The 24,035-nt window shown below is 42.7% G+C and overlaps 1 protein-coding gene across 1 annotated transcript in view; it reads left to right on the top strand.

Annotated features, from left to right (window-relative positions):
• Window positions 1-24,035, top strand: part of LOC307075151 (transmembrane protein 132C) — a gene marked incomplete at both ends in the record, with an annotated part of 88,596 nt that overhangs the window by 40,522 nt on the left and 24,039 nt on the right. Inside the window, one exon of the mRNA XM_079735655.1 lies at window positions 13,797-13,989. Coding sequence (XP_079591781.1) covers window positions 13,797-13,989 — 193 coding nt within the window. The remainder of the gene's footprint in view (window positions 1-13,796; window positions 13,990-24,035) is intronic.

Below are 24,035 nucleotides of genomic sequence, written 5' to 3'. Positions count from 1 at the left end.
CAAGGAAGGAGAGGTCGGTGTTACGACCCAAGGCAACTTTGTGATGCTTTATTTTGTGCCGTCGTTGTGCATAAGCGTTGTAATGAGCGACGTTGTGTATGCAATGCGCCACACACCGTGGCGCTATACTGAGGAGCTTAACCCTCACTCGGACACGGAGATAAACCAAATATAATCCACTGCTCATACGGAGCTCCACACATCAACACACACCGTAGTGTTCTACTACAAGGTGTCCGGGAAGTCTAATCCTCTCTCGGTAGAGATCATCAAAAATCAACGGCAGTTCACCACAAACTCCACACATCCACACATTCACACACGCACACACACCGTAGCATTATACTATAAGAGTCTGAGAAGCTTAACCCTCTCTTGGGCACCGCAGTCAAACCGCTGCCCAGACAGAGCTCGCTCTGGCATGGCGTCTGATCTAGCATCTCGCTGGATGATGCTTGACCTTGTGCTACAAAGTTGTATCAGTGAGTTTGGGAGGGGCTGGACCCGAGCCGGGGGTGTGGCTGGACCGAGAGGTGGAGCTGGACTCGGTCGACTCCACCCATTGGCTCTAGCTCTTGTTATTTGCTATGTGGATGCTAATGTACAAGGTGTAGGATTATAGGACTTGGTGAAGAATGTTTGTGTGCTATGAATCAAGGTATGGCCTAGCAGCGGCAACGGCACCAGACAGAATTACATAACGCATGATCAATTAATAAATCCATCACATACTGACACAGACCTGAATAGGGGTTTATATGTATTCTATGAATTGCATTATAATGTTATTATAATTAAAGTTAAGTAAAAGAAAAGTAAAAATAAAGCATTTATATTGCACCCTTCCATAGAGTAAATTAGACTTATAGTTTGTTAATAGGTCTAATGTTTTCCTTCAATGTATTTGGTTAATGGCTTATCAGTGCAATATTTTTCAAAGTGCTTTTAAGGCATTACCATATAAACATGATTAATGTAGTTGGCTGCAGAGAAAACCATATGACTGCATTTCCCTTTCTAGTTAGGTCGATTTCTTTTTAAGAAAAAAGCCAAATCAGGCATACAAGGTTGTATTTCTCCACCTGAACAAGAACACATTCTGCAATGCAGAAGCAACTTCTCCATCACAAAAAGACAGACTTCCTGACTTAGTGGCGTGATGACTATTGCCAAACAAATGAGCAACTGAGGGAGTCGGGAGGCAGTGGTGGTCGGTGTAGGGTTAGCATTGCTTTTCCGCACTGCAGGGTATGCTAAAAGCGCGTGGTATTCAGTGTGCAAGTGGACGCATTCCGCCAGTTGGTTGTCCTTCGAGTACACCATCAACTGCTTGAGGGGAGTCATGTCATTACATTCGTCTCAAAGAGATAGATAGAGAGAGATGGATTGCATACATTATAGAAAAATTCTTTGCGAGAAGAAAAATAAATGCGCTGTGCTCCATGTTCACCGTTATGCAGACACAGTGAACTGTGTGTCTGACACATAATTGGACCTTGAAGTCTTCCTGGGCAACTTGAGTCATTCAATGGTAAATACAAGATTCATTGCCGTGCCAGCAGACTTTTATCCCATGCAGGTGACAAAGGAATGGAGCCCAACTCATGTTTTCTGTGACACTCAACAATCAGCTTAGTATCGGAAAGCATAACAGCTATGAAAGTTCTGGAGAATCCTTGCAGTCAAAGGATTTCTGTTAAACTACAGCTGCACTGGAAAACATTATGGCTATTCATTAATGTGACTGAACACAAAGTAATGATCAGAACATGTCCTTTAACTAAATCAGATTGAATTTCCCTCCATTGCGATCACCTGACTTTAGATCCGCCCACAACCACTTCACTCCCCCATAGAAACGACAGTTTATATAGTTTACAACAGGAATAGTGACGTGTGTGTGTGTGTGTGTGTGTGTGTGTGTGTGTGTGTGTACTGAAATAGACTTGTATGGATGCCTTTGACCATATTTACTTTGGTACACATTTGGTAGTGTCTCAGCACACGACTGGCTTAGGGCGAATCTGGGAAATAGTCCTAGAAGGGGGCTATCCAAGGCTCTATTGACGTATTACAAACGAGGAGGAAACAATTGCACAAGTGAAGCTTTTCGGGACAAATCTCCCGTTGCAGTCTGGGGCCTGAAATGCAAAGCTTCTGACTCAGTCGACAGAGACCCCTGAGCTGCTGTGAAGTCAGGTAGAGACGACTGCCTGGTTGTTTCCTCCCCCTTTCTCCTTCTATGAACCTAGAACAAAAACCAATAACACAGATAAGTAAAAGTCAACAAATATAATACCATACGTTAGGTTAGCGGTAGAAAATATAGAGAGCAGCATGTGCAGGTCTCAGAAACCGACGGCCCCTTGTTTGATGGAAGAAAGTCGGGGCTTTCCGGATCCAATGACTCCTGCCCTGCAAAATACCATTGCTTACTACATTATTATACTGAGGAAGCTCTAACTCTTATCGAGTAGAACTAACTAAGTTACCTTCGCTAAGCTTAAACTTTGACTCTGAGCTTAGTCCTTCATATCCTTTCTCATATGCATGACATGCAGGCACACAAATTAATTCATCCATTTGTTTTTGTGATTATTCCTACCATCTTCCTTTCTCTGTACACTATCTTCCCCCACCAGGCTACTGCAGTAATGTCCTTGTGACCTCCAGCCTAAATTTTTCTCTATGTCCCAGAGAGGGTTAAGCTTCTTGGACGGGGCGTCCCAGTGGCTTACGAGGTAGAGCGCGTACCATTAAAGCTCAGTCCTGATCGCAGCAACCCGGGTTCGATCCCTGCCTGTGGTCCTTTGCTGCATGTCCTTCCCTCTACCTCCCATACCTTCATATCTCTCTCACTCTATAATAGAGTATTTAAATCCCAAAAAGAACACAGGACACATATATTACAACTCCTTCCCTCTACCTCCCATACCTTCATATCTCTCTCACTCTATAATAGAGTATTTAAATCCCAAAAAGAACACAGGACACATAATATTATAACACCACGGTTTGTGTATGGATGAGTGGGGCTCCGTCTAGCCACAGGTCGATGTTGATGGCCGCTTCCAAGGGAAAGCTTCTCGGACATGTATATATAACGCCAAGGTGTGTGTGGCCGAATGGTGCTCCGTCTGGCATGCTCCACAAAGAAACCATGCAGATGTGTAAATTGCAGACACAGTGTCTTGAACCTTGTTCCTTTGTTTGTTTTTCTAGAGAGAGAGAGAGAGGCAGAGATATATCTCCCCATGTAATCATTCTCTGAGCATGTAAAGTGATTACACAGGGAATGCTCTGTGTTCCCCAGGTCCTACTTGTGAGGAGTAGACAACATCCTACAGTAATTCACTGAGCGCACTCAAACGCAGGAAGTGGGTTGTGGGGAATAACATTACGGAGAAACCAACACAGGTAAAGAACTAACAAAACAATACGAAGATAAAATGCAATAAAAGAGCTCCACGTCAAAGGGCTGTCACATACACGCATTTCTCAGCGGTTCAAAACAAGAATTAATGCAAATTATTCCTTGGCATCAACAAAACTTTGAAGCTGCCACTGAGACTAGCATAGAAGTGACATCTTAAAGCTCAATTTAGCGGGAACGTTCTACTTCAGACGATGCTGTTGGACGACTCAGTTGTGTGTTGAGATGATTTCATGGGCAGGATTAGGGAAAGAGCTACACATCCCCGAAGAGTATTTCAAATTAATCCTGCCACACTACACCTCAAAGCAATATTCCAATAGATTAACCTTGTTGCTATTGACTCCACCCTGTTCATAAATATACTTAGAGTCTGATTAGCTGTGTTAAAGACATACACGGATATTTATTAATGTATTATCTGTTTTGAGCATTTTAAAGCTAAACAATATAACCTGGATTATTTTTGGCATACATGGGACCTGCTCAGCATCAAATAGTTTTAATAAAATCTTGTTTACAAGTAAGAAAGTCTTGTAATTATATCACCAAACAAGATAGCCGACGAATAAAAAACTGTGCCTGCATACAATTCATGTTTACAGGGAGACAGTTAACCTCCATATTTATATCTTTAATTAAAAGGTGACTTAAATGGCAAGTTTTACTTTTATCAACAAGTAACATGATGAACATTCATGTTTATTTATTTTTTTTATTATGAAAAAATGTACAAATCAGTCTTAATTGCTACATTTATATGAAATTGAAGGTTAAAGTTGCTGTGGAAAAGCCTGGCTTTATACAAAACACATTTTTCAGTAATACATTTGACTTTAGCTGGCTATACACCAAATATATTTTACAGTAGTGTACTTGATTGACTATACTATATTTAATACTTGACAGTGCTGTACTACATTTGAATGTAGCTGGTTATATACTAGACATACTTTCAAGTAGTTTACTTGATTGACTATACTATATTAAATACTTTACAGTTCTGTACTACATTTGACTGTAACTGTCTTCATACTTCATTAAATACTGAACAGTACTGTTCTACATTTGGCTTAAGCTGACTATACCCTATATATACTTTACCGTAGCATAATTGATTGACTGAATCCTGTATTATATACTCTACAGCCCTGTACTACATTTGACTGTAGCTGGCTATATACTATATATACTTTACAGTTCTGTACTACATTTGACTGTAGCTGGCTTTATACTATATTAAATACTTAACAGTACTTTTTTACATTTGACTGTAGCTGGCTTTGCACTATATATTCTTACAGTTCTGTACTATTTTTGAGCTCAGAACTTTGTCTCCCAGTTTCCTGTGGACTTCCCCATTATACTCCCCCCATTACATACCAGTGTCGGGGGAAAAAACTAAAGTCACAAAAAAAGACAGATGGCGATAGAAGAACAAAAAGTTAGAAACAGAGGAGGGATCGGGAAAAAAAGGTGATGAAAGTAAAATAAAAAAGAACAAGTAAGAGAAGAGATGAGAAGGGAAGAGCCCGATAACAGCAGGTAGAAACCCTGGGTGGGCACAGAAGGTATACAGAGAAAAAATATAGAAAATGCTCTTTCAATGTTTTACTTTTCCATCTTCTTCCTCGATTGCCTCTTCACTTTACTGTCTACCCTGAGAACTAAGCCAACAGGGACAGGACTGTGTGTGTGTGTGTGTGTGTGTGTGTGTGTGTGTGTGTGTGTGTGTGTTTGTGCACGAGAGAGAGATTTCTCTTAGGGCCTATCAAAGTAACACACACGCGCACGCACACACAGACACGCACACACACACACATACACAATCACACACACATAAATTAGTTGTTCCGCGTTTGTCTCCCTTCTGACATGGCTTCATTTTATGATCTCTTTCATTACGGCTCTGTCATATGTCAGTGTTTATTGCTCTATAAACGGCTCCCTTCCACGTGGACGGAAACAGGCGGCCCAGAAAAAAACCCCACCAGTCCCCGAGATCTGAAGGTTGGGGTCGGATATTATATGAGTGATAAATGTTTTATTCAAGTCGTTTCTGGGGTCATAGATGTATTAATAAGGACTTTGGCATTTAATTCTCACACTTGTCGTTGGGGGAGGATTTTTTTTTAACAATTTTATTGGGAACATTTAGGCATCTTTCTTGATTCCCTTTGTTTCTTTCTTTTAACGTCATTCTTTATTTTTAGTGTCAATTTGAGGTTTGCCATCCCATTCCAACACGAGTAGATGATGGAGAGAGACGTTTTAATTTTGTTACCCTTTAAGCAGGAATATTTAGGCTCCCTTCCTTTCTATTCTCTCTTTCTTGCAATCTTCATTGTTTCTTTATCTATCTTGGTTTTTTTTCGTGGATCTTTTCCAATCAGATTACGCACACAACTTTTCATATTACGGTACTAGATCTAATACAGATCGGATCTCTGGTTCAATGTAACGCTGGAGATTGCTCCTGAGCAAGCAGGGAATCTAAATTGGGCTTGGGAAGAATTGCGAACATGCTATGCAATTTGTTGAAGGTTAGTGACACCCTCCCCCCCCCCCACACACACACACACACACACACCCCACACCCCCACCCCTTGCCTCATGATAAGACGTCACATGAACAACCCTTCACCATCCCATATCGCACACCCGGCCAGCCCACCAGGAGCATCTCCTCTCTCTCTATCTCTTATTTTACTCCCGTGCCTCTTCCCTCGCTCCGCTCTCCATTCCGCCTTGCCTCCTCTCCTTCACGGGTCCCCACTGCTGCATGATTCTCCTGTAATCACCCCCGGCCCAACGGGCTGTGCCCTGGGCTCTCCAGTGATGATGAATGGGGAGTGTTGGAGCCCTCCTCTACCTGTTTTAGTAGCGGGAGCTCATTAGCGTCTCGGTGCGAGGAGGGACTGGTATTAGGCCTGAGACGCTGGGACTCATTAGAGAGAGGCGCCCGGCTGGGCGGCCAGCCATTCATGCCCCCAAGTACACACACACACACACACACACACACACACACACACACACACACACACACACACACACACACACACACACACACACACACACACACACGCACGCATGCATATGGACGCATGGACACATATATACACACACACACACACACACACATGACCATGCACACAAGCATGCATATGGACGCATGGACACATATATACAAACACACACACACACACACACACACACACACACACACACACACACACACACACACACACACACACACACGCATGCATATGGACGCATGCACAAATACACACACACACACACGCACACAAGCATGCACACAAGCATGAATATAGTCGCACGCACAGATACACACACACGGATATGCATGCTTGCTCACAAACGCACCAACAAATGCATGCACACACACACACACGCCGGCTCACAGACACACTCATGCACACATCGATGCTCTGCAATCACTCTCACAAACAGACACACCTGCACCCAAGCACACAATCAGTGCTCTGTCCCAGAGCACTGATTTCTAATGATATTCTAAGGACCTGTAGTGTGCGTGTCACTATATGACCTCATTAGACACTCAGGTCCAACAGTGACTCCACACAGGTTAATGTGGTAGCCCTTTATGTATTGTAATGTACTGCTAGTGTAGTGCTTCCTCACAGCGCAAGTTAGCAGAAACAATCTACATAACAAGAGAAGAAGGTGGGGCTCTTGTTGGCCTCAGCGTGTTACGCCGGCCCTGATGTATACTTAAACAATCAATTAGAGCTGGGATGATTTGTGTCTGGAGATGGCTTTCATAGGACGACTGGGAGGGCTGGCTGGGTACGATGGTTCACTATAGTTGGGGAGACGGAGGGAGCTGGGGTAATGATCATGGTATGCTAAACACAAATCAATTAATATTAATCAAGATGATCATTGATGATGATAATGATAATTAGTTTTGTTATGGTTTTTGGAATTATTTTGTATCATTGTTGTCAACGGCGTACCTTGTCTCCTAGTCAATTTAAAATAAAACATTTTTACTGAGGAAAAGGATGTAAACTGACTGCTCCAACACAAGTTCAATCCCCAATGTGAGATTCAATGTGTTCATGCATGTCTGGATAATAGAACGCCAGGTGTCAACAGTCACACATAGCCACCTGTAATATATGAGGTACAGGTGAAGACCCAATGATGGGACATCAGCCAAGTCCCCGCAGCGCCCAAACCGAGCATTCGCTTCAAAATGGGGCAATAAAAAAACAGATTTGTGCTCAAATTCTGTGAAGAAATAACCCATTTGGACAAAAGATTACCGTCTGGACTCATCAGCCAGTACCAACTCCATTTTGCCTTGAACACAGGCAGACGTTGTCAGCCCTACGGTGTCGTATCTCAGGACCGTGTGCGGGGTGTGCAGTGCCTGTGATCATATGAGCATATTCACTGTGTGTGGATGTGGGCGTAGTGGAGCATGTCATCATGTCCTTGGGCATCAAGTTGAGGGAGAGCGACCATGCTGGCTCACAAATTGAGTTCTTGGTCCTCACTTTGACCCAGCCCGCCCTCCACACTCCCGATACGAAGACCCCTCGCCTGGGTCACGACACCCTGCTGGGAGTCCAACCTTCTGGGGGCCTTTGGGACATGAGATGCATGGGATCAGCGGATTGTTCCGGTGCAAAACTTACAAATTTAAGTTTTGTTCTTTGCTTTCTTTGTCGTTTGGATTCCTTCAAGTCCAATGATTAAATAAAAGTCTTTATATTCATATCTTCCCTTTAATATATTGTTTTGTTGGCTGTGTTAAACAAATGGCAGATGTGTGAGAGATGCCTGCTCTGTCGTCTCACTCAGAGGGGAGGGCATCGCCTTGTTTTATATGTAAACGTACACGCCTCTCTCGTAAACAGCTTGCTGTGCTCGATAGTTATTCCAACAACAAAAGAAAAGGAGACCGGTGGTTTCCGAATCAGTCACTGTATCAACGTTAGGTTTATTTATCTATTTATTTAGTATGGTGGTTTTTTTTAAAGAGAGGATTTTCGTCCTTGCTCTGTACTTGTTGTCATTATTTTCTTTGTACTTTGTAATTATTTTTTCTCTACAAAAAGAACGGTCAAAAATTGAACTTCTAATGCATGGGTTTGTGCTGGATGGGCCTGTGTGCGGAGATATATAGGCTTTTCTTTACGTCTATCTATTTGATGTCCCTGTCTCCCCTGTATTTTCCAATGATGATCTACCGATCATCATTATGTTACATCTGTGCACTCACACGTGGACGCGTGCAGGGCATCTGAATCACTTTCCGCTCCGCACAACAGACATGCTGTCTGTGTGTGATGATGAGCCTCTATACACGTGCACTCAAGCACTCTCTGCTATTTCCAAACAGGGCACGGCCGCTGCTGGCTATGCATGCACGGCGGCAGGGAGAGAGCAGTGTGCTTGGACTGTATTTCTGTTGAATGGTAATGGGGGGGGGGGGGGGGTAAAAGGTCAGTTTGTGGTTACGCTTCTAATGAGACATGGAGGAGGAAGCCTGACCTCCCTGACCAGAAGAAATGCAGACATTTATCATCCCAATGTGCGCGCTCACACACATACACAGACACACACAAACATGCATGTACGAACACATACACACAGACACACACACACGCACAGACACACACACGTGCCCTCTCTCACACACACACACACACACATGCTTTGTGCGGGTGAGTGGAAAGGAGGGAGAGAGAGAGAGCCTCAGGATGAGTGAAAAGTGCAGAGGGCATGTCAGCCATTGCCCTCTGTTGGACACACCCTCTCATTGCAAGGGCGGTTGATGGTGAAAGAGATGGAGAGAAGAGAAGGCACAGTAGAAACTCTACAGCAGGGCTCTTAATGTTCAATGGATGTATCAACATTCTCTTGTGAACGACCAGTGATCAATCAATAATCGTGAGAGTAATTGACTATCCTAACGATCATGCAACCCTTAATTGAAGTTAAAGAACTAAAGCTGGCAGGTGTGTATTTCACACCACTGATGGACAGAGCAGTCTGTGTGTGAGTGTGCAGGGGTCCACTTTGCGGCTGTCACTGCGATCATCAATCATCGACAGGATAACTACCACAGTAATGATGAGTTGCAGCGCTAGTAGGGATTTTAACAATTAACTGTTCCGCCGCTAATCATTTTTGAGCAAAAGCACAAAAGTTTTGATTTTATTTCAATAGATGTCACTGTTCAAGTTACTTTGCCTTTAAATCAGCAATGTTGCCAGTGATGACAAACGTTCTGGGCCAAGTTCTGGCCAAGTTTTCCTTTACAAAGGTTAACGAATTGGCTTGATTCCTCCAGCATCGAAGTGGAGCCACTGTAGAATAATGACATTTACAGCTCTAATAGAACAACAGCACGAAAAACATCAAGCATAACTCCACAAAAGGCATCAAGTACAATTTTTTTTAGAGAATAGAAATCGACTGCAAGAAGTAGTTTCTTCGGCTCTAAGAAATAGTATATTTTTTAACTTGCTAGTCATCTGTTAAACAGTGCTGATTGTGATGAGCAAAATACAATTACTTTGAGAGCAAGTTTCAAGTTTTATGTATCAAGCTTCCAAGTCACTTTTGTCAGAATCAAGCAAGGCGAGGCGAGGCCATGGTTTAAGTCAAGCAAGTCAAGTTATACGATTCTGAATATCCAACCCTGTTTCCACATTGAAATCAGTTAACCTACACTTAATAAATCGTGCTTATATTTGTCATTTTGTGGCAACCCATAACAAGCCTCAACAAGCCAACAATGGAGTCTTCAAATAAAGCCTGATCGATCTTAAGAGCTCTAAAATGATCAAAAGTGACCAGCAGGGGCCTATGCTGGTCTACCTCGTTGTGGTAGGTTGCCAGGTTTGCACGTGTTGCACTACAGCTAGCTTGGGAACCAGACTAATCTACAAGGTCATGTTTTATTTGCTCTGGCATAAATAATATGTGTTTGCGAATTGGTTTGGCGATGTCGGGCCATTATATATTCATCAGATTTCGATTGGAAGATATCATAAAAATCCTTCACCACTAACCGATATGACTGTGTTGGTTGCTTCTTTAAATCCAAAGTAGTCCAGGCGGGAGGACGATTTGCAGGAGTCTGCAAAATATTGCTTTTAAGATGCATTTTACTGAAAACCCGGATATTTTCAATGTTCCGCTTTGCAAAATGTGCAAATACGCTGGAGTGCCTCGAAAAAATCTCTGCATTCGGAAAGCAAAAAACTATCCGGTATTTTGTTCTCAAAGTTATATTTTAAAGACTTTTGCAAATTATCTGTTTATCCGCCTGGACTACTTTGGATTATCGCTAGCAACAACCCCAGTCATATATGTGACTGTTTTATTATAAGAACAACAAAATAAGGTTATATAATAGGCAGAAGGCAGAGCACAACCCCATTCATGTTTTAAAAGGGTTAACTAGAAAAATTATTGCAGAAAATAAAAAAGGAATCATTCATAAAAAGTCAAGTCACTTTGAGTCATCTGTCTCAGGGCTAAGTCAAGTCTCCAGGTCAAAGTTACCCCCAGTCTTGTGTCAATGTTAGTCAAGCAAGTGTCAAACCCTCAAATTTGTGATTCAAGTCTGAGTCGAGTCGCTCTGCCAAAAAACGTTGCCTATTTTGAGTACCAGGTAAAATCAACTCATTTCCCAAAGAAACACACAGAGACATCTTATTCCCCACGCCCCCCCCATCAGCGACTTTACATATACATATAGTGCTTGTCCATCACAAGATCACATCGTACTGACCGCCTCCATTTTGGAAGCATAGGACCATTGGAATGATAGTTAGTATGTAAGTGGTAATGCATTTTTGGTCACTGTTTAGTGATTCCTTGTGAAATGATTTGTCATTACAGCGAGACGTTGCAGTGTTTGAAACGGCGTTTCCCATGAGGGACGTTGCAAAACAATGTTTTCATTAGCCTAGGTTACGATTCATTTAGGATTTTAAGGTACTGCAATTCTCTGGAGTCCTCGCAATATGGCCCACAAGAAAGTCCATAATGCATTGAGATGAACAAGCCTGAAGCCTATGGATTTATCTGTAAACAATACATAGTTTGCATTAAAAATGGAATAAGTTACATTATTTCTTTCTCTCTCTCATACATCAACATTGAATAGCATACCACAAAACTCTAGTCTTCATCTATGCCGCAAAGCTATTTTTGTTTTCTTTTTTTTCAGTGCGCTAGAGCTAGAATACAATCCTTTTGCAAAGCAGAGGCAGATATAATCTGTAATATGTATCAGCTGCTCAGTAGAGATCCATCAGAGTATAGCCTTTACTGAACCCAACTTATGACAAATATATGATTTTAAAAAAGAATACAAAAATGATACATAATCAGCAGGCCTTTTTTAGATGTGGGGTTATAGCAAGAAGGAAGACAGATGTGGAGGCGTTGTGTACACCCATAGGCTGTTTGGCAGTATGGGATACGGGTTCATCCAGACTGCAGGATCTCTATGATCCAGTGTCTTCGCCGTATGGTCTCCGAGGGCTGTATGTTTGCTTGAATCCCACAGAACCCTAATGACCCTAAAGCAGACCCACTTCTACATATCGTAAGGATTTGTGCTGTTCCAACATAATGAATTCCTCCATGATTGGAATACGAAAAAAAAAAGTTTTCCTAACGACTTTTTTTATTTTTAGTCAATTCATCATGGAGGCTTACTTAGAATAATTCCAACTTATTTTCTTTTTTCATTTTTTAATTTGTTTTATGTTGCCTTTCAGTTCTTCCATAATAAGCTCTAGTGACAAAAATGAAAGCAGGAAAAGACTCATGAGTGTTAAAATGTAAATGAAGTCTTAGTGATTGGGATTGGGTTTGCTGGTGTAGCAGCTGGTTTGATACCATCAGCTCCACCTGTCAAGGGATTGTCAAGGACTCTTATGGTTGTGGAAAGGCTCCCCTAAATCCTAACTGTTCCCGGCAGGCTGCTGGATGTCAGTTTGCAAGGTGAACAAACGCTGACAGAGTGACTGAGGGAGTGAATGCCCTTAATTGTTAAGCTGAGCTGTGCACAGCCTAGAAAACTCTATTATGTAAATGGGGTTCACCGTTGACAAATTCTTGACTCTAATCATCCCGTGTCTCTCACAGTGCTAGAGCTAGTACTACCTAGAGAACTAGCCTAGCCTTGCTTAGCTGGTTGCTGCTCTTACCCATAAATTATTTGGAATATTTGGCAGTGTATGGTGATACAGTTACATGAAAGAAATGCACAGTAGCATTTTTTTTTTTATTGTAAGTTTTTATTTGATTGTTGAACCAAACATTATTCACAAATAGTAAAAACTTTTTGTTCAACATATCTGGATTATATCTTCTCGTATGATGTGATTCAGGGTATATATATGGAACAGCTTGTTTTTGTAGGAAATCATAGAAGTTAATTGTTTGATGGTTCTTTTGCGACTTTTATAGTTAATTAATTTTCATACATCTAAATTTAACTGCACATTAATGCATTTCTACAATTCTTTATAAACTAATTGCTGAGGTACTTGAAAACCCTTGATAACACACAACTAATAGTATTTCACACAGACACATGCACACACACACACACACACACACACACACACACACACACACACACACACACACACACACACACATTCATAACTCAATAAGGAAGAATTAAAAATAAAATAATAAACCTCTAATTGTTCATGGGTTTAGAAAGCTTCCATTTCTGACTGTTTTCTTTTACTACTAGGCTATTGGCAGATTAAAAAACACTAAACATTAGCCAAACAGCCTCAAGATAAGCTTAGTGTTGTGTTGTTGATTTCAAAGGCTTTTTTTAATCATACATTATCTAAGTCAAAATAGTATCAGGAGTAATGCTGTTAAAATCCATCGATCCATTCCTAGGTTAATTTATATGTATATGTATATTGCCTTAGTTGTGTGCTACAGCAGATTTTATCATGACTTTTATTAACATAACTGCTTAATACAGGTTAACCATTCATGATTTCCACTATTCCAATTTCTGTTGATAATTAAATCATTTTATTTATTTTAGTTAAAACACTTGTTTCCTTGAGATAGCCTTTTTTTTAATAAATATAATTAAAGTAATTTAGTCATCTTCAAAAAAATCACCACGTTAATAATTTATTCCTAATTCATGCATCGTTTCCCCTTTGTATTTGCACTTCCTGCTTCACCTTCCAATCTCAACTCTGCTCTCTACCTTTCTTTGTATTTCCAGTCACTTCCTGTCAAGCCTCCCCTTTGTATCGGCACTTCCTGTCTCACCTGCCCTTTGTTGTTTCTCCCTCCTCTGTCCCAGAGCGGAGGCGGTGGCGGGCTACCAGCGGGTGCTGCAGGTGGACCTGGAGGTGAACGGCCTGACGGCGCCCCAGAGTGGCAGGGAGGCCACGTGGCAGGTGGAGTACCCGCTGACCCGTACCCTGACCAGCGAGGTGCACACGCTGCTCCGCCTGGCGCCCCCGGACCTGGGCGGAATCGTGCCTCTCGCCATGGTAACGAATAGCCTGGATGGCGGTGGAGAAAGTGTGTGGTTGTGTGTGTGTGTGTGTGTGTGTGTGTGTGTGTGTGTGTGTGTGTGTGTGTGTGTTTGATGCATAGATATATAAGGAGAGAGTAACGGCATTGACAGCATGATTTGCTGCAGGCGGAGGCTTTATTTGATGTGATGTTGATGACTTGACATCATCTGAGATGAAGGAGTAATAAATATAGTATTCCTTAATTCCCTGATTCATATGGTATAGATCAGACGGATCTGTCTTATTTCCGTTCATTCTGTTCCCTCGTGAATGTTTTGTTGTTGTTTTTTTACCACTCAATGAGAGATTGCATCACTTCCTGTCAGGTTAAAGCCACCAAATTAATAATCTTGCATGTCCTTGAGGCCCTCTTTCAAACCAAACAGACCCCAGGGGTCTAGCCTACTCCAAAGTCTCCTTGTCCCCAGGTCTCATCATAATGTTGATAATTTAGCTCTTTCTGCCAACGAGCCACAGCACTGTCTCTTCAACAGACAGGTTTAAGACAATAGCAGCAGTATTCTGCCTTGATAGTGAGCATGTTAGTCAATGAGACTCAATTATATCAACCAAGAGATTTAAAGATGCAGTGTGTGGCATTTAGTGACCTCTAACAAAACAGACTTGGCAGAAATGGAATATAATATTCATAAGTATGTTTTAATCAGTGTATAATCCCATAGGAATAAGAATGGTTGGCTCTTCGTTACCTTAGATTTATATCTACATAGGGTGCGGGTTCTCTCCTAAGGAGTGTGCTATGCTGCTTCATCATGTTTCTACAGTGGCCCTGAATGGACAAATGGCTCTAGAGAGAACGCATTCGAAGGAAATAAGTTCTAGGAAGGAAAGGGTGCTATGGCTATGGCCCATTTGTTATACCTTTTTAGTTCCGTCGTTGTGTAGGAGCATTATAATGAGCAAGGTTGTATATGTAGTGCTCCAAAGGACGTGGTGATATACTAGTATAACTATTTGCTACTAAATTCAGTACAGCAGACATTTAAAATAAACAAATACTAGTCCCTGGTAATATTTTAGCTTCTTTTGACACTGCAGTTGGTCATGATCGTGTATGTTATGATGTTGTTTTTTAATATAGACTTTCTCTTCATTGATCCCTTTTTAACATCCCTTTTTTTGGAGGTTGTTTTGGTGGCCATTGATTTAACTTCTCATTGTGGAGTTGGAAAAGTGGTACCTCTTAGCACCTTCTTAATTGTCATTTGGCTGATAACTCTCTGAAAAGTTGTTGATTGAGAACGCATTTGATTTGTTGACCAGCCTTTGAAAAGTGTATCAATATGGGAAGTCAGACATTGTATTATAGTGCATTATTTTATTGTTTATTTTGTTATTTTTATTTCACTATTTGCCTATCTATCCTCTATCTATATTTATATCTATCTATCTATCTATCCATCCATCTATCTATCATCGATCTGTCTGTCTGTTGCGATAATCACATGACTTAAGTGTCATGTCCCAGACTTGGTGATCTTTATTTTTTTAATTTCACACACATTTGTTGCCATTAATGACATCATTAACCTAATATTTATATAACTTGTTGAACCCATGGTGGGCAAGCATCCACAAATTGGTGAAGAATAATATGCCATTAAATTTTTTCTGAACTAAGGGCAGGTATTTTTCCAAGCACATTTCCAGAAGTGTGTGAATAAATGATGAAGAAACCTTATTATCCATCGTACGGAGAAACTTGGTATTTAGGAGCCACAGGGCAGTAAAATAATGGAAGCATGATTTGTATCCACTGCTGAGGCTGGTATCTGGTGACCCTTTGTATAGCCCCTCCACACTCACACATGCATATCAATACCCTAAATATATAGAGCCTATGAACCTAACAGAGCATTACATTAAGTAACCTGACATGCATTTTGTGTCACATATAATGATACAAAGTTACCGTTTCATTACAGTTAATATACTATTAACTGTGATATACATTTAATATACTATATATATAGTGAAAATTAGCTTCCTTGATGCACAATGTTGTTGGTAAAAAAGATTCATAAATTTGTCAGATTTGTCATAATTATTGACTTATCAGCAAATAGAATGTTGTAGCATGAAAGGATGATCAGGACCTGGTAGAAATGGACATAAAGGTTCTCAGTAATTGGAAAGGTGCAAAGTGTGGAGATATATACAAACTGTTTAAAAACTGCTATCCTATTCCCAGTAAATACTATGTTATATTATGTATATAACACATATTTATCATGTGTTAACAGAACTTATCTTTGGATGCATGAAGTACTTACACCATGAGATATACATAACACCAAGTTGTGAATAGTTCTAATGAGGCAATTTTGGAATGTAAGGAATAGAGGTAGAGAGAAAAAAGCAAGAGCGAAGACAAAAATAGGGGCGGAATGTGGCTCAGAAGGTAGAGCACGTTTGCTCGTAACCCGAAGGATGATAGTTCGATCCCCGGCTCCTCCTTGCTGAGTGTCGAGGTGTCCCTGAGCAAGGGACCGAACCATAACTTCTACTGGCGAGCTGGCTGTTGCCTTGCATGGTTAACCCTAACCCTGGTTAGAAAAGTAGAAGTCCGCATAGAAAAGACTACATTATGTTGAGCATTTTGACCCTGCCATGGATTAAACATGCCTCTTATTTTTTCTCTCATTTGACGAGACTGCTCTCTTCCACAATCCAGCCCCCAAACATTCATCATTAGCATTGCATTCACACCGGCTCCCATCAGCCTTCCCTTCTCACGGTTTCCAAGTGGCTAATCAGGTGGCTAGCAGTGAGCTTAGCATTAGCATTTGTTGTGAGCGGCAGCGATGCCTGGAGGTTATGATTGCTTTGCCAAATGCGTTCGCTCCCTTCCCGAATGTGTCGGCGGCGCCCGTGTGACGTACGACAGGTGATGATCGACGAGGACCGGGGGGGGGGCGGTGGCGAGGACAAACAGAAATCACGAGAAATCATAAAAACCCCGGTCTTCCGTAGGCGTCTTAAAAAGATATAGCGGTATGCTAATTGTTTTTGGGGGGCGAAGCGGTGAATCTTCGCAACGCCGCCCGTACCCGGGCAGCGTCCATCAACCCTGTCGCACTGTCAGGAAGTGTGTTTGAAGCACGGCTTGGCAGGCCTCTAATTGGCCCTGCAGTCAACCTATCCCCGCGCATGCTAAGTGCCTTCATGCTGCCGTTCTCCATCTGCATAAGGGTTTTTAATGCTCCCCCCCCGAGCTTCATTCAGTCCTCTGGTGGATATGCCAGTTCGGATTTGCCGGAGTATATTGCCTGTTTGTGCCTTGACGTTATTAATTCTGTGGCTGGCGCCGTTCCCAGTGGCCTCACTCCCATCTACAAGGCTGGTGGCTTCTGTTTTTTTTTTTTTTTCGTGTTTTTTTCTGATCTCCCTCTTGCTACTCCTAAGTCTGACTTCGAGAGAAAATTCACTGAACAGCCAATCGCACGAGCTCAGCGCTGAGGGACCATTGGTTTGGTCCCGAACATTATATCTGAACACAAATAGAGAGGAAAGCCTCAGTTTTACCCGGGCGCCGGTCGAGCCAGGTCTGTGTGTCGGAATGAGGCGTGGCGTGTGTTTTGTCAGGGTTTAGACGCTGTGTTTGTTGAAAGGAACATGCATGCTGCCGCTGCAAGTCAACAGCACACCCACTTACACGACAATGTGTGCGCCATTCATCTTTGTTCCCTGCTTTCCCGATGCACACAAACACACTGTTTTCTTATTCAATGACCGTTATTGTACTCCTGCAACCCCCCCGCACTCCCTTCTCTTTCTGTGGCGGCCCCATTGTGAAACTATAACTTTATTCTGCGGTTCTATTCTAAGTCGTACGTGCCGCAAGGACAATCTCTGGCTTTCAACTCTCTTATTTGTGTTTGTTACTTGGTGTCTTGTTGTGTGTGTTGCTTGCCGGTGTTCCCGGCTCACTTTGTTTATCCAGTGTGGGGTTATAGCAGAGAAGCTCTTGCTCGCTATCTTTTGAGCTAATCAAATAGCCTGCGGAAAACTCCAAAGGGTCCAAGGAAAAACCAACCGAAGTGTGTCAAGCGCACACACACGCACACACGCCTGCACATACGCATACTAACACACACACATGCAGTCCACAGGGTCCTAGGGAAAACCAACCGGGCTCTATCTAACACACACACCCACACGAACATACACACAGGCGCACACACATTCACATACACAAACAGTCCACAGGGGCTTCAGAAAAGCCAACCTGGCCCTATGACACAGCGCCACACACACCGCCACACACACACACACACACTCTGGGTTTTCCAGAATTGATGTTGTCATTGTGCTCTCATGGTCGTCTGAAAAAGTTGAGAGGAGAGAAACATTGAGGACAGTTAATATTTAATCTCAGCCAAAGTATTCAGAAATCACAGCATCAACCCCCCATACCCCCAACCCCTCCAAAACAAATACACAATACCAAAAAAAGAAAACAACAGACTGTCAAACCTACAAGTTATGTAATAAATCAATATCTAATTAATCAGGAGGGTATAAATCACTGCATGTCCTGATGAAATAATCAATAGTGGTATTTATTACCTCTGGTCATGGCAGAATGCCTCCAAAAAGAAATCTTTATGTGCTAATACCTACAAAAAAGCTGCAATGTTAGCTGCTTTGCCAATTGTGTCAAATCAAGGCGAGCAACGGTGTTTATTATGCAGTTTACACCCGCTTTCTGGAACCCTCCTTTAGCATGTGTTTTTCTGAACAGCTTGCTTGGAGTCAAATTTAGCTACAGCTGTATTCTGTCTCCTCTTTTAAGACAAATTCTCATTCATAATTAAAAGCTGCTTTAGAAATGTGTAATTGTAAAAGTTGGATGAAAGTTGTACCTGCTTCTATGACTCCTTATTCTTATATCTCTGTCTTTGTGCCATGCCTTTGTTATTTTATTATTTTATTATTAACAACCAGCCCTTTGAATTCAGTGGAACATGCTTCAACACTCCTGTTCAAAACATTTTTTGCCAAGAACTAAATTCTACAAAACGAAAAATAAATAAAAAATTGCCGAAATTCTTTTGAAGGAGGAACCTCTCCTGTTGGATGTCTCAGCGGTAAGCAGACTTCTAGCTGTGTTCTATTGTACCGGGTGCTGCAGTTTCAAAAAGTACAGCATATTTTCATATTTATTCCTGAGTGGCAGCGCAGCACGGAGCACGCAGACCACAGACCATTTATCGATAATTGATTTGAAGTGAATATCTGCGTCTGTGGCGGCGGCCGTGCCAGGATGTGAGTTCCCCATTCGCGGCCCAGTAGTAGGCTGCCAACACTGTCAGACTGCTAACCTGCCTGTCAATCAGTCAGTCTGCAGCAGCAGCAATGACTTAGGCATTTCCGCACATACGGGCCTCACACCCTGCTGATGAATAATCGAAAACGGCCCCTCCAGTAAAAGTAGGAGTCAGGATCCTTGGAGGAATCTCCCCCCCCTGCCTCACGATCATGCAGGGGAATCTTTGAGCAAGGCGTGGATAGCGGCGTACCGGTCGCGTCTCTCAATGGACCTCTGCTCTTTCTTCACACAGAGAAAAAAAAAAAAAAAACAAAGGGCTTGGGGCTGAACTGTAAGAATTCGTAGATTGGGATGAAGTGCTTTTCAAGCCGTTTTTTTAAAGTGCCGTTGAACCCAACGTCGTCTCTATTTTGCTTTCAAACAACCTAGCGGGTCTTTCATGATCTTCAATAGAGTGATCTATGCTCTGTTATCACTGTTACTAAAAAGAATATAGCGTCGTTCAGACAAAGTAGGGGGGAAAAACCGTGTATTGCATGTCTCGGCCACCCAGTTAGTGAACCAATCTGCTCCCCCGGCTGGACGTCGCTATGAGGTGGGCGAAAGGGGTCAGCGGACGCCACCCCCGGTGTGCGTGTTGATGTGTGGTGCTCTGCGTGGGGGGCGGGGCATGTTGACAGCTCCGTCCGAGATAGGCTCAAGCTTCTCAGGACGCTTGTATGGAGTTAAAGGTGACACATTATACCACCCGGTGTGAGTGCGATTAGCCGTCACAAGCTGTTTTGGAAAATCTGCCTCTTCTGACATCACAAGTGGGCGTGTCCACCTAGATGTTTAATGGATAGATGAGCGACGTTTGCTGCAGTCCACTGGTTAGGCTGGTAGACTGATCAATCCAGGGTACATCTAGGCGGACACGCCCACTTGTGATGTCAGAAGAGGCCAATTTTGAAAACGGCTTGTAGCGGCTAATCACACTCACACCTGGTGGTATAATATGTCAACTTTAAATGCCACGTCGTGTGGCGCATTTCACTACACATACACACTGCTCATTAAAGGCTTATCCTCAACAGCGTGTTCTTGCTTTATGAAAGCACAATTGCCCTGAAACTGTTACCATGGTGATAGCACCCGCCCCCCTCGCCACCACCCCACTTCTTACTAGAACTCTCGGCCCAAAACACATTTTTCACAAATTTATAGTGTTTGAATTTGAGCTGAAACAGGGGGTCCACTTACACATAAAGTGGCGTTCTACCCTCCCCTGAAAACAGCATGATTGGGGGTAGTGGAAAACAAGAGTGGACCACAATGCATCACATCACACAGCCACAACCCTTTACATTTGTTACACATTGCAACACCAGCAGCCGCCATACTCTCCTGATGAGATCTATCATTTTATAAGTGTGTGTGTGTGTGTGTGTGTGTGTGTGTGTGTGTGTGTGTGTGTGTGTGCGCGTGTGCGTGTGCGTGCGTGTGTGTGTGCGTGTTTTTGTGTGTGTGGTGTGTGTATGTTCACGGCTTTCATTTGGTGTATTTCCAATTTATGTGTCTGTGTGTATTTCTTTACGTGTGCCTGCGGTTCCTGCTGTTAGTACACACACACACACCTTCGCAACCCACACATATGACAATCATATTTCTTTCATTCCCTTGACCTGAGGCCCCCAAACATGCGATCTAAGTGTTGGTACCTTGTCCCCCTATCTATCCCCCACCCTAACCCCCGGATAGGTGTAATGGACTTTATCGATTCTGCAATCTCCCCCTCTCTCGTTCTCTATCTCTCTTCTTTTCCTCTCTCGTCAGTTTCATCCGATACATTTCAATGGGCTTCGTTAGCAGGACACGTATACAATAGGTGTTGAAAAAGCCTTCAACATCAAAGCACAGCCATTAATAATAAGAAGAAAACAAAGGTATTGATGACTCTCTCTCTCTCTCTCTCTCTCTCTCTCTCTCTCTCTCTCTCTCTCTCTCTCTCTCTCTCTAACTCTCTCGCTCTCTCTCTCTCTCTCTGAGTGGTGGCCATGCTGAGATGAGGGCTCTTGTTAAGACTAGCTCCTGCGTAGTACAATGTCCAGGTGGCTCCTCCCCCAAACCCTTATCCTCCTATGCCAGGCAGAGAGAAAACAGGCTATGTGTGTGTGTGTGTGTGTGTGTGTGTGTGTGTGTGTGTGTGTGTGTGTGTGTGTGTGTGTGTGTGTGAGTGTTTATGTGTGTCTCACTCTGCATACATGCTTACATTTGTGTGGGAGTATGTTAGTATATATTTATGTCTGGGAGCATAGATGCGTGTGTGTGTGTATGTGTGTGTGTGAGGTGTGCTTCTTCGTGGGTGTGTGTGCTGTTTTTTTTGTTGTTGGTGTGTTGTTGCTGGTATGTGTTGGTTTCTGTCAGTTCATGAGCCCGTCCGACGGACGAATGTGCCATGGCTATGGGATCTGTTGTTGTATGTGCGGTCGCATGCGTGGCCCTGCGCATAAACATCACTTAAAAGACAATTCCGGTATTTTGAACATTGAGACCCCTTTCTGGTTCGTCTAGGATGAAATAGAGTGGTTGACACCGAAATTATGACCATTGGTCCTGTCTCGGTTTTTTGGCTCATTTAGAATCGCCACTGCTAGCTTTTGAATGGCTGGCTACGGGCATTTCCAAACCTGTCTTTAAAACAACCCTAAACGTTTGTTTTCAGAAATGTGCAACTCACCGACTGTTAAGTGGTGTTCGTTGATGTTCCAAATCAAGTATCGTAGCGAAATACAGTTTGTGTCGTGTTTTATTTGGCATTTTGTAAATCCATTGATTTCTGTTGGAAGACTCATTGTTCATTGACCGGAAACAGAAGGGGGGGCTGGTTGTAGTCTTTTCGCTCGGTCTAGCCCTACTGTTGAGACGGAGAACATAGCGATAAGACTACACCTTTCAGTTTCCGGTTCCGGTTTCCGTTTCAATGGGATTTACAAATTGCCAAATAAAACACGACAGAAACTGTATTTCGCTACAATACTTGATTTGGAACATCAACGAACACCAGGGTTTAGGGTATTTAAGGACAGCTTTGTGAATGCCCGTAGCCGGCCATTCTGAAGCAGGCAGGGGCGATTTGAAATGAGCCAAATACCCAAGACAGGACAAATAGTCAAAATTTCGGTGTCAACCCCTCTATTTCATCCTAGATGTTCAATGTTCAAAACACCGGAATTGTCCTTTAAAATAATAGCCTCGTCATAGCAGTTAGAAGGCCTAAGTGTTTCCCCTACTGTCGCATACTGTCGGCTTCATGAGACACGCCTGCCCTCCCCCGTTCTTTGGAGAACCTCCCCCTGCCCTAAAGACCCTCCCCATGCCCTGAAGACCCTCCCCCTGCCCTAAAGACCCTCCCCATGCCCTGAAGACCCTCCCCCTGCCCTAAAGACCCTCCCCATGCCCTGAAGACCCTCCCCCTGCCAGAAGAACGGGGGCCCTGATGGTTGAATCAGATACTGATTGCACGTGTCTTGCACATCAGTCAAGCTGCCACCCAAAATTGGGTAGATCGAGGAGGGGATAAATGGGAAGGGATGGGTGGAGAGATTGAGCCGCAACGACGGTGGATAAGATGAGGGAACGACCCACATGGGTACAAAGTGTTAAAGTGGAAGTGAACCCCCTGTTTCAGCTCAAATTCGAATACTATCAAATAATGCGTTTTGGGCTGAGAGTTATAGGAAGCAGGGAGCGACGTTGGACATGAAATGCGCCACACACCGGGGTGTAAGTATACTAAGTATACTAGGTGTCCGGAACATCGTGGTTAACAGCTGCTCTGGCGGAGCGCCACACATCCACACACACACCTTGCCACCAGTGTCCCTTCATCATGACGTCAAAGGCTATACTAAAATGCACTTTGGTTGATAAAAGGGCTAAGATTCATGTGTAGAAGATCATATAAGAGCTATAACCTGGTTTAATTGATTTCAATGAATTAGGGTTCACTTCCCCTTTAAAAGTGTGGGCGTGTGCATGTGTATGCGTGTGCGTGTGTGTGTGTGTGTGTGTGTGCGTGTGAGAGATTGGTATGGAGGAAACACAAGCACACAAAAATGTTTTCCCCATGGCGGTTAATTAAATGTCATCATTTATATTCAAAAGTAATTAAAAGTGTCTGCATGTGGCATTGCTTTAAGTATTTTAATGATGCTGGAACTAAAATGAGACCGGAGTAGCGTATATATATATAAAGAAATGTGTGCGATCTGTTTGATCTGTGTAATGCTTGTCTAGCAGCTGTAGATATTTGACCGGGTTGATGCAATGGTGGCAGCAAGGGAATTGAAAAGACAGGACATGATGGGATATTTAGCATTGAGAGGGAGACAGGACTGAAAGAGACTGGAGAGTTTAATGCTTGATCATTACATTGAGGCTGGAACAAGTGGCCATAATGAGACCAGTTTGGATCACAATTCATTTGTTCCTTTAAAGCTCTTTTTATTGGTTGAATTTCCTTATTTTGCATTCTTTAGTGCAAAAGGGTAGAGTGACCAGTTTTCTAATCGGGAATTTGGATTCTGTATCATTAGAACATTTTCAAAGTCTTCAACACCAATGTGAATATTTCTATAAATAAACAGCGATTGTGTTTGTGCGGATTCTCTGTAATTACTTCACAGCCTGATTGTCAAAGGAAGGATCATAGGTCATCGCTGATATATCAGATTAGTTAAAATGT

The sequence above is a fragment of the Pollachius pollachius genome (assembly GCF_949987615.1).
Source record: "Pollachius pollachius genome assembly, chromosome: 4".
NCBI lineage: Eukaryota > Metazoa > Chordata > Actinopteri > Gadiformes > Gadidae > Pollachius > Pollachius pollachius.
The sequence above is the reverse complement of the archived record's forward strand: the minus strand, read 5'-3'. Positions and strand labels throughout refer to the sequence as shown.